At 53.6% G+C, this 15,154-nt stretch overlaps 7 protein-coding genes across 7 annotated transcripts; 3 read left to right on the top strand and 4 right to left on the bottom strand.

Moving 5' to 3' along the window:
• Positions 1-63: 63 nt before the first annotated feature.
• PHYSODRAFT_484903 (hypothetical protein) lies at positions 64-1,317 on the bottom strand (the record flags this gene model as incomplete). Its single annotated transcript, XM_009520906.1, has 7 exons — positions 64-174; positions 234-353; positions 428-538; positions 641-725; positions 824-891; positions 976-1,013; positions 1,257-1,317. Coding segments are annotated over 7 exons (594 nt in total), but the record flags the coding sequence as incomplete, so codon positions are not given.
• A 337-nt stretch (positions 1,318-1,654) lies between these two features.
• PHYSODRAFT_325085 (hypothetical protein) lies at positions 1,655-3,301 on the bottom strand (the record flags this gene model as incomplete). The annotated part of the gene is made up of 3 exons (XM_009520905.1): positions 1,655-2,105; positions 2,180-2,535; positions 2,666-3,301. The coding sequence occupies 3 exons, from the start codon at positions 3,299-3,301 to the stop codon at positions 1,655-1,657; spliced, it is 1,443 nt and encodes a 480-aa protein (XP_009519200.1).
• A 172-nt stretch (positions 3,302-3,473) lies between these two features.
• Positions 3,474-5,948, top strand: PHYSODRAFT_481240 (hypothetical protein; the record flags this gene model as incomplete). The annotated part of the gene is made up of 8 exons (XM_009520904.1): positions 3,474-4,328; positions 4,371-4,604; positions 4,682-4,747; positions 4,823-4,979; positions 5,055-5,281; positions 5,355-5,537; positions 5,619-5,699; positions 5,769-5,948. 8 exons carry the CDS (start codon positions 3,474-3,476, stop codon positions 5,946-5,948), a joined length of 1,983 nt encoding a protein of 660 aa, XP_009519199.1.
• Positions 5,949-6,046: 98 nt separating this feature from the next.
• PHYSODRAFT_481972 (hypothetical protein) lies at positions 6,047-6,954 on the top strand (the record flags this gene model as incomplete). Its single annotated transcript, XM_009520903.1, has 2 exons — positions 6,047-6,169; positions 6,238-6,954. 2 exons carry the CDS (start codon positions 6,047-6,049, stop codon positions 6,952-6,954), a joined length of 840 nt encoding a protein of 279 aa, XP_009519198.1.
• Positions 6,955-7,076: 122 nt separating this feature from the next.
• On the bottom strand, positions 7,077-8,096 carry PHYSODRAFT_477977 (hypothetical protein; the record flags this gene model as incomplete). Its single annotated transcript, XM_009520902.1, has 1 exon — positions 7,077-8,096. The coding sequence occupies one exon, from the start codon at positions 8,094-8,096 to the stop codon at positions 7,077-7,079; it is 1,020 nt and encodes a 339-aa protein (XP_009519197.1).
• A 1,598-nt stretch (positions 8,097-9,694) lies between these two features.
• On the bottom strand, positions 9,695-11,470 carry PHYSODRAFT_486013 (hypothetical protein; the record flags this gene model as incomplete). The annotated part of the gene is made up of 6 exons (XM_009520901.1): positions 9,695-10,597; positions 10,715-10,803; positions 10,860-10,993; positions 11,052-11,102; positions 11,172-11,242; positions 11,318-11,470. The coding sequence occupies 6 exons, from the start codon at positions 11,468-11,470 to the stop codon at positions 9,695-9,697; spliced, it is 1,401 nt and encodes a 466-aa protein (XP_009519196.1).
• Positions 11,471-11,706: 236 nt separating this feature from the next.
• PHYSODRAFT_482403 (hypothetical protein) lies at positions 11,707-15,103 on the top strand (the record flags this gene model as incomplete). Its single annotated transcript, XM_009520900.1, has 8 exons — positions 11,707-11,977; positions 12,020-12,615; positions 12,691-14,007; positions 14,082-14,172; positions 14,237-14,295; positions 14,375-14,404; positions 14,475-14,758; positions 14,845-15,103. The coding sequence occupies 8 exons, from the start codon at positions 11,707-11,709 to the stop codon at positions 15,101-15,103; spliced, it is 2,907 nt and encodes a 968-aa protein (XP_009519195.1).
• Between the last annotated feature and the right edge of the window lie 51 nt (positions 15,104-15,154).

The raw sequence follows: 15,154 nt of genomic DNA, 5'->3' as shown, positions 1-15,154 counted from the left end.
CTTCCACTTTCACCTCGTCCTTCAATTTTTCCTCTTTGATCTCGTCAGCAAAAGCCACCGATTTCAAAGGCAAGCGAAGGGGTGGGGCCGAAGAATTATGGTCCGGATCAAAGTTAATCGATAACCGAATGCGTTTCGCGCTTGCAAACTCCACGAAATACGACGGTTTTCTAACTCACCAAAAAAACACGAGTTGTTAGCTCACGGCTACAACCACACTAACACGTTTGCACGGCCGAATCGTACCGTTCCTCACGCTGCCATCTAGGTTTGTCTTCCGCGTAGATCCAGCATCCGTCATCAAAGTACCAATACGAAACGCCATTATCATCCGTACCAATCTCCCCAGCTCGCTGTGTGTTCACGCATACAAGCACAAGTCATAATTTGATGCTCAGACATCCCCGCATCAGAACCCCCTTCTCACCAATCGCATAATCGCCTCGTTGTCGTTTTCTTTCTGCAGCGTTGCAATGTGCTTGTGGATCTCCGCGCAAGTATCGAGCTTCCAATGACACAACGCATCCAAGATCTTCACCTGCTCCCCCAATCCACGATTTCGTCAATTCAGATACCCCCCCATATCTTAAAAACTACCCACACCCACCCGTTCGTACGCCGTCAACTCGCGATACGTCACGCCACCAGCCATCGGATTGGCCGTGAACTCCTTCCTCCAGTTTTCCTGCAGCTTCCTGGCCAAAGTCTTCTCCCAGTCTTGCACCCTGCGCATCAATCAGCCCCAAACACACGTGAGCAATTCCGTAGCCGCAACCGTTGGCTGTAGAGCCTCGTCGCATTGCAGGCAGTAGCGCGCTCGCACATTTTTTCCATTTTGGCCGTCGGGTGCTCGCGCGCCAACTTGAAGTGCAGTTCGGCCAGCAATTCGACCTACAGAACCACGAAGGCGCGCACAACGTCGTCAGAACCACCACCGCCCGCCTGCCACGTGTGCAGCCACGTGCGCGCACTCACATGGGTCGTGTCACCGCTCGAAGCGCCCAGAATGGCTTCTTGTAGCTCCTAATATCAACACAGACAGGTTTGGCACAGGCAGGTGAGCATTGGCGTCCGGGGGCGGAAACTTGGGGCCCTGCATACAAATCCCAAATGTAGAGGGCGCGGGCGTGTAGCGGGCGTCCTGAGGCATCTGTAGACGTCTCGGTGACTCCCCCCGCGCCCTCGGAGGCCCAGGATCCGAGGTAGAAGGCCCCCCTCGGCGGGGCGGGACCTGCGGGGCCCAAGCGACGCCGTACCGTTCGCGAGAAGCTCGGGAGACGCAGCGGCTGGCGGAACGTGGAGCAGAAGGAGCAGATCTGGGCCAGCTCCACCGCCTGGCCCAGCTGCGAGGCCGACGGGGGCGCCGCGCTCGGGGCCGACGCCTCCGGGTCCTCGTCCGAGTAGCCACTGGACGAGCTGCTTGACATGGCGTTAGTATGTGGAGAGCGGTTCTGCGAAGAGGGGCCACCACCCGAAGGTGGTGTGCACAACACCACTCCGTATGCGATTAGACAGGCTGGTAGTTGCCTTCAAGGCAGACCACACAAAAAGGCAACTTCGAGGGGTGCAATGACATAGAGAGGTTCGTGTTTGGAAAATGCCGTCGTGTGGCTAGGAATCGTTGGTGTCTCGACAATGACGTCGCTTGAAGCGCTTAGACGTTGATGCCGTCGACGCTCTCCACCTCCAGCAGCTTGGCGTGCTCCTTGAGGATGGGGGCGATCTCCTCGCTGATGAACTCCTCCACCTGCTGCGGGCAGCGGCCGATGAAGAGCGACGGGTCCAGCAGCGCGTCCATGTGGTCGTGCACGGCTTTGAACAGCGGGTCGGCGGCGATGCGCTCCAGCAGGTCGTTGGCGGCGCCCTCCATCTTGACGCGCTTGCCGGCCTCCATCGAGTGCGTGCGGATGGCCTCGTGCAGCTCCTGACGGTCGCCGCCGGCCTTCACGCAGGCCATCAGGATGTTCTCCGTGGCCATGAAGGGCAGCTCGGCCTTGATGTGGGCCTTGATCACGTTCGGCCACACCTGCAGACCGTCCGACACGTTGGTGATCAGGTTCAGGATGACGTCCGTGGCGAGGAAGGCCTCCGGCAGCACCATACGACTGCACAAGTACAAAGCAAAAAGAGTCAGCAATCGGATCTACAACTCAAACCAGGAGATATCAGCAGGACGTACCGGTTGGCAGAGTCGTCAAGCGTGCGCTCGAACCACTGGGCGGCGTGCGTCTGCGCTCCGTTGTCCGTCAGCGAGATGACGTAACGCGCCAGACTGCAGATGCGCTCCGAGCGCATCGGGTTGCGCTTGTAGGCCATGGCCGACGAGCCGATCTGGTTCTTCTCGAACGGCTCCTCGATCTCCTTCATGTTAGCAAGGAGACGGATGTCGCCGGCCATCTTGTAGGCTGACTGGGCGATGCCCGACAGGATCGAGAGCACGAAGTAGTCGATCTTGCGCGTGTACGTCTGGCCCGAGACGGGGATGACCTTCTTGAAGCCCATCTTCTCGGCCACCAGCTCGTTCAGCTTCTTGACCTGTTCGCGCATCATTCATTTAGCCAAAGAGCATGATGAGTCAGCAGCCGCTTCAACCTCCCTCCACCACCGGTACAGTAATTCCCGGCGGGTCTCTTTCACAACACGCCGAAATCTGCATCTTCCTCACCTTCTCGTGGTCGCCCTCGAACAGGTCCAGGAAGCTGGCCTGGGTGCCGGTCGTGCCCTTGACGCCGCGCATGGGCAGGCTGTCGATCTGCTCCGTCAGGTGCTGGAAGTCGAGCCACAGGTCCTGCAACCAGAGCGACGCGCGCTTGCCGACCGTCACGAGCTGCGCCGGCTGGAAGTGCGTGAAGCCCATGGTGGGCATGTCCTTGTACTCGAGGGCGAAGTCGGCCAGCACCTTGATGGCCTTGACCATCTTGCGCTGGATGAGCTGCAGCCCCTGCTTGATCTGGATGATGTCGGCGTTGTCGCCCACGTAGCAGCTCGTGGCGCCCAGGTGGATGATGGGCATGGCCACGGGCGCCTCCTTGCCGAACGCGTGCACGTGGGCCATGACGTCGTGGCGGAACTTCTTCTCCATCTCGGCCGCGTACTCGTAGTCGATGTCCGTCAGGTGGGCCTTCATGGCGTCGAGCTGCTCCTGCGTGATGGCCAGGCCCAGCTCCTTCTCGGACGTGGCCAGCGCCAGCCACAGCTGCCGCCACGTCGAGAACTTGCGGTCGGGCGACCAGATCTCGCTCATCTCCTTGGTGGCGTAGCGGCTCACCAGCGGGTGCTCATAGCGGTTGTGCTCGGCCATCGTATCGTGTCTTCAGTCGGAAGGATATCTACGTCTGCGGACAGCGAGCGGCGACTGTGTGTGAATCTGATGCCGAGATCGTGGCCACTCGAACACGGCAAGCCGCTGATTGGACAAAATCATACGCGAATCAAAACCCGCTTCAAGGCGATCTACGTTCTGCACCATCGTGATGACCCGCAGCTGGGCGTGGCTGGGCGCGGCCTGCGCGTGCGTCTGCGTCGCTCTGGCCGCGGCGCTGTCGCCGGGCTTCAACGACCCCATGCCGTACTACACGTTCCCGCTGCTGGAGATCCTGCACCCGCTGAACGGTCTGCTGCTGGCGCAGACGGAGCTGCAGGTGGAGATCGAGGTGCGCGGCGAGCTGCTGGGCGGCGGCCTGCACCGCTCGCGCGTGTGCGTGCTCATGCAGCCGGCCTACGTGCCGCCGGACGTGGTGCTGGACCCGGGCGCCGCCGAGCTGGACGAGTCGTGCTTCGACCAGAGCCTCAACTACACGACGTTCCACGTGGCGGGGCTCGTGCCCGGCCTCTCGTACGCGCTCACCGTGGGCCTGGAGAACGACGGCAACATGGTGGCGCTGTCCACGCGCACGTTCTCCGTCGGGTCCATCCTGCTGCCGGGCGTGGACGGCCGACTGAGTGTCGACGACGCGCTGGAGGCCGGCGCGAGACTGCACAACGCCAGGGACCGCGTCACGGCCTCGCGGATCTACCGCTACGTGCTCGAGATCTTCCCGGACCACCCGCAGGCGCAGCATCTGCTGGGGCTGGCGCTGTATCAAGACGGCGAGTCGGAGCAGGCGCTGTCGTATCTGCGTCGGGCCGTGCAGGCGAACGAGAGCGAGGAGAATTTCCACAACTCGCTCGGGATTTGCCTCAAGTCGTTGGGGCGGGTGGACGAAGCCATTCGACACTACCGTCGAGCGCTGGAGCTCAACCCGATGGAGGTCCAAGCTTCGATTAATCTGGGAGATGCGATGCAGTCGCAGGGTAAGTGGGAGGAGGCGCTCAAAGAGTACAGCAAGGTGGCCAAGACACCGATAAACGTGCTGGAAAGCCACGCGGAGCCGGGGAAGGCGGAGAATCTGGCGAAAGATGCCACCGGCAGAATGTGCGAGCTTATTCGAGTCACGGACGGCTGGTACCATGCCGACCGCTGTTTGAATGAGGCGCTCGAACGCTGGCCGGACGAGCCAGTGTTTCACAATGACCGCGGGAACTTGCTGGCCAACGCCGGTCAGTTTGAAACTGCGCTGGACGAATATCAGCGGTCTTCTAGTCTCGGCTTGCTTGCTGGCATGGTAAGCTGATAGCTGCGACCGGAGCTACCTGATCACGCGCTAACCTCGTTGTGTGCGTTTATTTTTTACTGTTACAGTTAAACCTTGCGGATACCTTGGAGGCACTTGGGGAGACACAGAAATGCATTGATATGTATGATCAGGTAAGGTGGAAACGGCTGTGAACGCACCAATGCGATAAACAATGTCTAACAACTCCGACTATCGTGTGGTCATAGATTCTTGGGAAAGATTTCGACGACAGATTTCACCCTCGTACTCGAATTATGGTAATGAGAGCGACGGTTCTGCCCCGTGTACTTCCATCGACGCAAAAGGAGATTGATGACAGTCGAGATCGCTTTGAACGGGAGGTGGAGGCATTGCTGCACAACCGTAAGTGACACCCCTCGTGAACCTGAGTCTGGAACACTGGGGCTTTTTAAGCTAACATCGTCCCCTGTAATTCAGTCGACTCGCTCGACAAGACAGAAGTAGACCCGAATCGAGTCTCGATATCCACCGCAATCACGCTGACAGCGCACAACCGAAACAACCGTGAGCTCAAGTCAGCCATGGGTTATTTGTACTGGCAGCTGCTGTATCAACGGCAGATTATGCGCGAAGATTACGTAGCAAGTTACGGTATCGTGCCACTTCCCTACACTCAACGAAGCGAGGATATCAGCAGACCTGCGGTACTTGTGACTCTGATTGTTGACTATTTCCCTATACTGAAGCTGTACTGATCTCCTATGCCTCCTTGCGTAGATTGGTCCGCGGCGCTTACGGGTTGGATTTGTGTCCCGATACATTTTTAATTCGGCTGTGGGGCTTTACATGTCGGAGTTAATACCTATGTTCAACCGCGAAAAGTACGAGATCATTGTTTTTGCGATCAGCCAAAGTAAGTCAATGAAGGTGGTGAAGGAAGTCGAAGCAATCACCGAGACGGTGAGTTCAACGCAACTTGGAATCAATCCGGCTAGCTAATAACTAATCACCTATTGGGTAACTTGATTTCTGCTGTTACAGATTGTTGCTCTTCCGAAAGACGTACGAATTGCACGTGAAGAAATTCGCGCCTGGAACATGGACGTTATCATTTACCCCGAGGTTGGTGCCGTAGCGTTTTAGCTGTATTGATGAATCGGTGTTAATTTACCTGCCTACTTCGTTGTACAGCTCGGGATGGACAAAACAACGTACTTCGTGTCACTTGATCGGCTTGCTAAGGTTCAAGCTGTTTGGTGGGGTAATGCCGACACGTCGGGTGTACCAACAATGGATTATTATCTCACCAGCGAGCACGAACACGAGAACTCCAACTCGCACTATTCGGAAGCCGTGTACCAATTTAGGTAAGAACAGCCAACGCAAGCGTGAAAAGCTGAACTCTCGTCCACAAAACGCGTTGAAGCTCACTATATATTGCATTTGGTTGATTTGGCTTCTGCAGAGGAATGGGCATCTTCCACAAGCTCCCGCCATTGCCAAAAAAGAGCGTCAGTCGCGACCAAGTTCGCCGCGCAATCGAAGAACGCTTCGATATTCCGTCAGACTTTCACTTCTATCTAGCTATTGAGGTAAGTGCGCCTACGTCATGTCAGTCTTGAAGTTTGGTGTTGAGTCATTGTTATGTTTTTTTTTCTAGTCTATTATTCACATTCACCCCGACTTCGATGCTGCTGTCGCAAGGATTTTCAAGGCTGATAAGAAGGCTCATGTGTTCCTTTTATCAACTTCGAACCGTAAAGTTTGGAGAAATCAGCTTCAAGAACGGATGGAATCAGCGAGTGTCGACCCAGCTCGGCTTCACTTTCTCACGGACGTCGATCAGAAACAAGAAACAATGCTGATGCGAGCAGCAGACGCCGTTGTTGCGAGTTTGCACATGACGCGGCCCCGAGCTTCATTGCAGGCTTTTGCAGCTGGCGTTCCTGTTGTGACTTTTCCGAGTGAACTCTGGGCCTCGAGAATCACGTACGGGTTTTATCAGCAAATGGGGATCAACGACCTGGTTGCTTCCTCTTTGGACGAGTATGTGGAATTGGCAATTAAGCTAGCCACCGATACAACTTTCCACAAGAAGATGGAGCAGCTCATCAAGCGCAACAGATCTAAACTATCTGAAGATGTGCAAGCAGTCAAGGAGTGGGAGAAGTTCTTCGACTTTGCGGGCCAGCAAATTTTCCCCAGCGGTGAACAGTACTCGGGCTCCGACTGGGGGTGGGGCCAAAGTAATGGACTCGAGGGATTGGATGATTGGGGCCGAGTCGAAGGTGTTGGGGATGTTGTCGAGTGGGCTTCCATTGAGAATGCTGACGGAACACTTGAGTGGATCCCAGTTGAGAAAGTGGAGAAAGAGTAATAAGTGTGATGAGCTGTGAATCGTCTACGTACATACGTTAAATAATGTTGATGAAGAAGAAGGCAAGGTTCGTCTCGTGTTTGTGGCTCACTCACGACGGCCAAAAAAAATAGTTCCCAGGATCAACTTGTAGGAGGTGCTTCCCATTGTGAGATACCTGTGATGGAGTTGTAGAAGTATCGGTTGCCGTTTTCGTCCCAGCATTCGATCCATGCAGCTCTAGCCTCCTTTTCTTGTCGAAGCTGCTGCCGCTTCAATCGCCGCGCTTCTGCTCTCTGCTGTTTCAACTCGGCCTCTTGTTGTTTGGCCATCATGCGATCCCAAAGCATCCAACGTGAGCGAGAGTCATGCTCCTCAGTTTGCATAACTTTCCGCTCGTGCCATTCATTCTGCAGCTCCTCCTTCAGTTTCTCGGCCTCTCGGAAACGCATCTGCCTGCTAAGCAGATCTTCCGCTCGCATTGCAAGAGTTTCGCGATCGGCAATGCGCTTCTCAGCATATAGCAACCGCATTCGAGCAATGTGCTTCTGCTGCTCCTCAAGTGCATTCTTCTGAAGAGCCCCGGATTTCTCTCGTTTCTCCTGTTCCTCCTTCGCCTTCGCCTTAGCTTCCAGAATGCGTTCTACGTAGTAAAGGTCTTCGCGGCGCATTCTCTCGAGCTCCCGTCCTTCGCGCCTTTGGTCTTCAAGTTGCTGTAGGCGCTGACGCTCTTGAATCGCGAGCTTTTCCTTTTTCGATGGGCCCTGCTCCCCTTTCGCATTCACCTTCAACTTGGGGTCCTCGTTTAAATCACCTTGCTCAAGCCGCCGGATTTCAGCTTGCATGCGAAGTATTTGCTCGTGCTTCTGTTGTTGCACTGATAGCTCGCTTTCTTCGGGAACGTTGTAGTCATTCGCGGACATTAGGGTGCACTCGTCCCGTTCTCGTCGGCGTATAGCTTCTCTTTGGTATTGTTGCTCGAGGATCTGACGCTGACGCTGTTCCTGCTGGTATCGGCGCTCGCGCTCTAGTGTCTCGAGTGTTGGTAGAGACTTTATCCACTCTGAAAACGTTTGTTGAGGGTCAGGATGCTGTCGACCAGAGCATAAAACGCCAAGACTCTCGACTAAATGGCTTCGAAGACTTTCAACATCGGCGCACATTTTTCTGATCGCAAGTCTGCGTTGGTTTTTCTTGACGTCTCCGTTCTGCTGAAGTGAACTCTCCTCAAAATCGACCTGTGCAGCCACAGAGGCTGCCTTCAGGCGAGCTTGAACTGGTCGTGAATCATATTTCCTTTGTTTCTTCACTCCTTTGGTAATGCCACCCTTTCTCTCGATTGGACTAAGAGTTCTTCGGTCACAGGTAGCTGTTTGATGCCCTTGAATATCTTCTATGAACGTAGCCTTGCACTCTTCGCCAAACAGACAAAATGCAGAACAGGCGAGCCGCTTCAAGGTGGACGCTTGGATAGCAACAGTCTCGATTGGCAGTAGTGGTGTGTCATTATCCAGCAATGCCAGTGATTTCTCCAAACTGTGGCTGGGTGGTAGTAAGCATGCATACTTGTGAAGTACTCGACGGAGATATTCTGCGTCTCGCAAGAGGGTTCTGAACTCGTTCGATTGCCGTGGAATGTTGATCATTAGCGCGATCAACGACCGAGTTGCAAGGTGCATTGGCGAGCCGTCGTGTAGCACGATTTTCCACACAGCACAAGCTTCGCGTTGTTCAAGCCAAGTCGAACGAGACTCGCAACAAAGAGAAGCCAGCTTGTGCTGAATCCTCTTTGTAGAACTGTTTTTGCTGTCTTCACCATCGCTGAGGGGAAAATTGAAGATGGATGGAAGCTTTCGACGTCTTGGCCTTTTGTCACTAAACCCTTTGTGAGCGTGTGCTCGCTGTTCAAATTCTGATACCTCGTCTGTAGGAATAGCATTGCCTCGTAATATGCATATCAATGGTCGTATCCCGACAGGAATGAAAAACTCGTGACCGTTTTCTTTCAACAATCGAGTACACAAAGATTGGTAACACCAGTCGAATGGATCGATGGCTATCATCAGATCGTGGGGATCAAATGAATCCCTGTCTTGGGAGTCAGCAGCCTGCCCCTCTTGCATATTCGCTTTATTCTCCCACCCAGCGCACACCTTAATCAAAAAGTCGTGCAGATTCTCCTTCACCACGTTGCAAGCAATTTCCGGTTCCCGACACACGCAAAACAATATACTCAGGAGCGTGACACGGATCAACCGCTGCTCACACTTTCGCTCACAACATTCACCAATCGAATGTTCCGTATCAAACCAATTTGCCACAAAGCGCCTTAAGCATCCGAGCACGCGAGCAGTGCAAAGTGTCACCAGTTTTGCTTTATTCTCCAGCTCGGGCTTGTTGAAATAGACTGCGATCTCCAGGAAAATGCACAACGCTTTGCGTAATGCGCCCGATAGTTGTGTCGATGAATGGATGCGTTTTCCCTCCATTGGTTCTAGTTTCATCTGAAAATTCACGCCCTTCCATGTTGCGTCGAGAGTTTGGATTGCTTGAACTAATGCCGTCTCGCTAACCACTAGCTCCGACTCTGCGTTGTCGGGTTGAGGAGACTTTGTACAAGCTGGTACCTGCTTATGAAGACGGCGATAAGGAGGCGGCATCGTTGTTGAAAAACTAATGCTAGGAAGGATGAATGTGACTAAAATGAAAGGATCTATTTTCGTGTCAATGTTGATCAAACACATGCACTATAGGTCTGCATTTACGCTTCTTCCTCATCGTTCTCTGAAATGACATTCATCTCCACAATGTCTTGCCCTCCACGCGTACTTTTCCCCGTAAACTCGGTTCCCACCTCCTCCTTGCTCTGCGATGATGAGATCGGTAGGTGCGAGTGCGAGTTGAAGAGGATCGGGCCGGCAATCTGCAAAAACGTTCCGAGAAGCTCCTCGTCGTCTGTGGAGAATACTCCGCTAGCGTCGAGTTTGTTGATTAACTGTACGACGGCAATGACTTCGCCCGAGCTATTGCGAAGAGGCATCGCAAGTACGCTGCGTGTCTGATAGCCGAGCTTCTGGTCGAAGTCCTTGTTGAAGCGCGGGTCGTCGTAGGCATTAGCGAGGTTGATAGGTACATTCTCTTGGGCGACAGCACCAGCGATGCCCTGATTCAACGGTACACGGATGTTCACTTCGCCCTGCAAAGTCCAGAGCTCATTCTTCGCCCGGTCCACAATGTAGAGGGTGCATCGATCCGAGTTGACAAACCTCTGAACACGAGTCGAGATCGTGAACATCAGCGAGATGAACCCCAAGTCACGGTGCATATCCTGCACAATGCTCAGCACTTCTTTGACCCGTTCACGCGCAATACACGCAACGGCGTGGGTGTCAGCATTGTGTAGTGCCACACCCGCCTGAGCAGCGAGAATTGTCAGAATCTCCTCGTCTTCGTCGGAGAAGCTCGCCGTTTTATCGACCGATATCTTGTTGAGCACCTGCATGACCCCGACCGTGTTATTTGCCCCATTGCGGACCGGTACGCAGAGCATTGATCGAGTATGATATCCGTTGCGTTGGTCATACTGCGAGTCGAAATTGGGGTCCGCGTACGCGTCGGAAATGTTCATCGCTTTGCCTGTAGCAGCTACCGTGCCAGCAATTCCCTGGTGAATAGCAGTAAAGTTAATACACAGTTCGCGTGTGAGCTCAAAACCAAGATAAAGCCGTACCTTTCCAAACGGGACGCGAATATCGGTTGCTCCTTCAGACACTTTCAGTACCAACATGTCCGTCGATCGTTCATAGATGAATAGCGTCGCTCGTTCCGCATTCAGCACAGAGCACGCCTGCTTGATGATGATTTTCGTCGCTACAATAATGCTTTAGTGCGATGGACTTACGCTGACAAGGTTTAGCGCAGCTCACCTTCCATAGGATCTAGCTCTGAGCCAATTACGCGGCAAGCCTGAATGACCTGCTCCATCTTCGACAGTCGATGCGTTAAGACAGGGTCGCTCCCAAGTTCGGGAGTCGGTGAGTTGACGGACGGCGGAGGAGGCCTGATTACACCACAGAGATAAGCAACTTACACAAAGAAAAATGGGCTCAAACACGTACGCGAACTTTCGAGGCTTGACCAGGATGCGACCATTCTCGTCAGCTGATGCACTTCAGCACAAAATCAAATGTTAACGTCTCATGGCATCACATAAACTTAGCATTTTTCGCTCTTTCAACCTTGCTGCGGCGTAGCACTGTTTGATGTACGCCAACGTATGTTCGGCTTGGAACTTCTCCCCACTTTTTCTCTGCCAAAAGAAAACTCACATTAACAATTGCACTGTGATCATAGCGATACAAGGTGTTGTTATAGTACGAAGTACCTCGCCTATCTTCTCCTGCAGCAAGGACTGGAGGAACGTCAGAGGGTCGTCGGGTCTGGACAGTAGCGCCTCCGCCGTCATCCACTCGATGAGCGAGCGGAAGCCCATGGAGTTGAGGTAGGCCTCGCCGGCCTCGGCCGTCTGCGGATCCATGGCTATCGTCTACTATTTAGCAGTCCAGCCAGAAATCTCTCGCCTCAAACTGGTCCACATGCTGCTCACTTTGAGGCGGATCTTGAAACGACGCGTCTCTTCGTGCGCAAAACTGCTGCTAGTATGTCTTCCAGGAATCAACTTTTGGACTTCCTGAGTACAAACGCTGGGCTGAAGTTGAAGTGACCTCGGGCAGTTGGCGACAGGAGTCGGAAAGAGCACACGCCAACCCTGCCATGGCAGACAACGCGGGTACTCGGCCCAAGTCGGGGCTGCAACGACTTTGGTCGTTCGGTCACGGTGGGCAGCTGGATTTGCGACCGCCCTCGACGACAACGCAAACTGCTGACAGTGCTGCTGCTTCTGGTGGTGGTGAAGGAGACCGAGGTGATCCAGGCACGCCACCTTCGGTGATTCGCCACCGTCGCGCAGACCCGCGAGCCGATTTCAGGCTGAACATGCTCACGCACTCGTTCTCCAGCGACACTGTGACGGACGCGATGTCAAGTCGTCGATCGGACGAGAACGCGGAGGAGGATTCGGAGGAAGGGGAGCAGCGATCCATCCCGTATCGCCATCGACGAGTCAAGAGCTACACGGGCTCGGCGGACTGGCAGCTTTTGGACTCGGGGCCTACCTTTCGTCCGCGCACGTACACGAAATCGCTGGAGTATCTGGTCCAGCACTTGGCTCCCACTGCGGACATTGGCGGGACGTTGCCATCGCCACGCTACACATCGCCCACAGCGAAGTCAAAGAACGCGATGCCTCGAGTCTGGTCGCCTCGTCATGGGAATGCGATTCCAAGTGTTCCTGCCGTGGACTACCAGATGAAGTACGAGTTCGCCTTGATCCTTCACAACAAACCCACCACGCCGCGAATCCTGGCCCGAAACGGGTTAGATGCCGTGGGGAAGCGCCAGATGGAGGTATTAAGTCGCTGCATCAATGCTGGGTTTGAGGTGTCAGTGCTCTCCAGTACTCTGTACTCCCGCAAGTATCTGGTGCTCCTTCTGCGTCCGTCGCCATCGAGACTGCAAACCGAAAAGAATCGGCTGGTGCTGGAGCGTTGGCTTCAGATCGGAGCTGTCGGCGAAGTCCCCTCTGAAATCGAAGAGCTTATTGCCTCCAGTAACATTGGAGATGTGGAATCGCCTTCAAAAGCGAAAGTAAAGGCGCCAGAAGAGACGAAGGATGTGGCCGTGGACGACGACGATAAGTTCACCCCTGCTGAACGAATCCAAACCATCGCGCGTATCATTACATCGATAGCCAACGTGGAAGAGCTGAACCCCCCAGGAGCAAACATCTCGTTCGAAGAAGTCAACCGCAACGAAACAATCATCATGGCCTGCTTCCCGCTTCACAATCGCCATGTGGACAACATGCTGCTAGCCAAATGTGGTCAATGGTGGTGGAAGTCGACAGAGATTACGAACGAGCTCCGTTACTACTACGGAGAGCGCGTGGCCTTCTACTTCAGCTTCCTGTTCGTCTACACAAAATGTTTACTGGTTCCAGCTCTTGTGGGGTGCGCTGTGTACGTTTCTTGCAGGTGGATTGGGGCGGTTGCGTACATGAGAACACTATGCATTTTCGGCTTCTGCACGGTCACGATTTGGGGAACGTCATTTCTGAAGGCATGGACGAGGCAAAATAACCTCTTGAACGATGCGTGGAACCTCAGGCTGTTCAAAGAAGCAGACTACCCGAACGCGACGTTCAAGCCGCAAGGCTACCGCGATGTTGTGGATACACATGGTGTCCTGCTCTTCCGTGAGCCGTACTACAACCCACTGTGGCGTATTCCAGCGTACATACAGACATTCCTGGTCTTTTCCCTGTTCATAGCAACGTACGTCATAGGGACCGCGTTTTTCGTGCAATGGTATACTGCTGCAATGATGGCTCCAGTGTGCAGCAAGTGCCCAGACTGCGTCGCGTTCCTGTCGTGCTTCAACACGGAGAGACCGATACTGCTTACGGACAGGTGGTGTTACATTTTCGCTCAAGGAATTCTACTGGGAATCTCGCTCGACATCGTCGTATACTTGCTGAGTGTCAAGCTCATTCGCTTTTTCGTGGCTCGAGAGAATCACGTCATGGAGGCCCATTTCCAAAGAACGATGATCAATCGTCTCTTCGCCATTAACTGGATCTCCTTTTTCCTCTGGTTCATGCTGATCTCGTTCGTCATCATCCCATTTGGCGACGAGGTGGAGACCTGGCTGTCGGCGAATCTCAAGTACACTAAGCTCACTGTTCGATGGCAAGGTGGCGTCATCGACATGTCGACGGCATTTGTGACACCGCTGCTCATTACACAAGCTCTAAACCTCTTGATCGACACGTCGCTACCGATAATTTTTCGACGAGAGACCCTGAGGGCATCGAAGCTGGCGAAAAAGATCATGAAAGCCAATCCAGCAGAGACGCTTCTGGCGCTTTCCGAGTATCACTCGTCCTTCGAGAACCTCTCGAGTGATCTTTCTCCGACCCAATCATCTCGGTCAGTTGCATTCAAGACCAAAATCGAGGTAAGAGGCAATGTTGTGCTCTTGTTGTACGCAGACGTGCTAATCGTTTACGTTGTTTTCCTTCGCTGTACTAGCTTCAAATGATGACTCCGATCCGAATTCCATACCTCGAAGAAGCATTGGGGGTATCGATCCCCACGCTAGAAGGCTTCGACAACGAGAAATGTACGTGGCTGCTGAGCGCTGAACTAGCAAGTCGTAGTACTAACTTTTTTCTATATTGCACCAGATTTTATGACAGCTGATGATGTGCTTGAAGAAAGTCAACTACCGCTGTACAATGCTTTCGTGAGTTACCGTTGACTCGAAAGCTGCATTGAGGATTCATCCGAAACTAACCACATTTCTTGCTTCTTGGATTCGATAGCCTGACTATTTGCGAATGGTCATTCAATACGTACGTGTGTGGGTCTCACACTCGGTGGTCTTGATGGTTGCTAATCGTTATGAATGTCCTGGTTACCTAGGGATACGTCGTGATGTTTTCTGTAGTGTGGCCGTTTTGCGCGATGGCAGCCTTTGCCAATAACGTTGTCCACATCCAGAATTCATTCTACAAACTCGTGCTGCTGCGACGACGACCTGTTCCACGGAAGTCGAACAGCATCGGCCAGTGGGAGAAGATGCTGTTTATCACTCTTTTCTTGGCCATCTTTGTGGTCGTGGGGCTTATTTGCGTTAGTACTGGCGAACTCGAGTACTTCATATCGGAGTGCATGGCACTAGACCGATTCAACGGGAAGGATTTCAGGTACGTCTGGCGCATATTAGCTGAAAAATGCGAACAAACATCTAACCAGGTCGCTCCCTTGTCGACTTGATTTTAATGATCCTTAGCATGGGCCCCGAGTTTTCCTGCCTCGACATTTCGTCGCGGTTCATTGTTGCGCTGATATTGGAGCACGCTGCCATCCTCATCGTTTACGTGATAATGGACTACATCTCCGACACGCCGTCAAGTGTGCGCACGTCGTTCGAGAGGAAGAAGGAGCTCATCCGACGAGCGATTTGTGGGCAGGGGCCACCGACAAGTCCAAAATCCGAAGGCAAGGGCGCGCCAGTCCGCCACGGAATAAAGTCGTTTGAAACTGCGTAGACTTGCAATCCGAACGGGACAACAAGGGTTAGCAATCACATCCACATTTCA

This window comes from Phytophthora sojae (assembly GCF_000149755.1).
Source record: "Phytophthora sojae unplaced genomic scaffold PHYSOscaffold_2, whole genome shotgun sequence".
Lineage (NCBI taxonomy): Eukaryota > Oomycota > Peronosporomycetes > Peronosporales > Peronosporaceae > Phytophthora > Phytophthora sojae.
The sequence above is the reverse complement of the archived record's forward strand: the minus strand, read 5'-3'. Positions and strand labels throughout refer to the sequence as shown.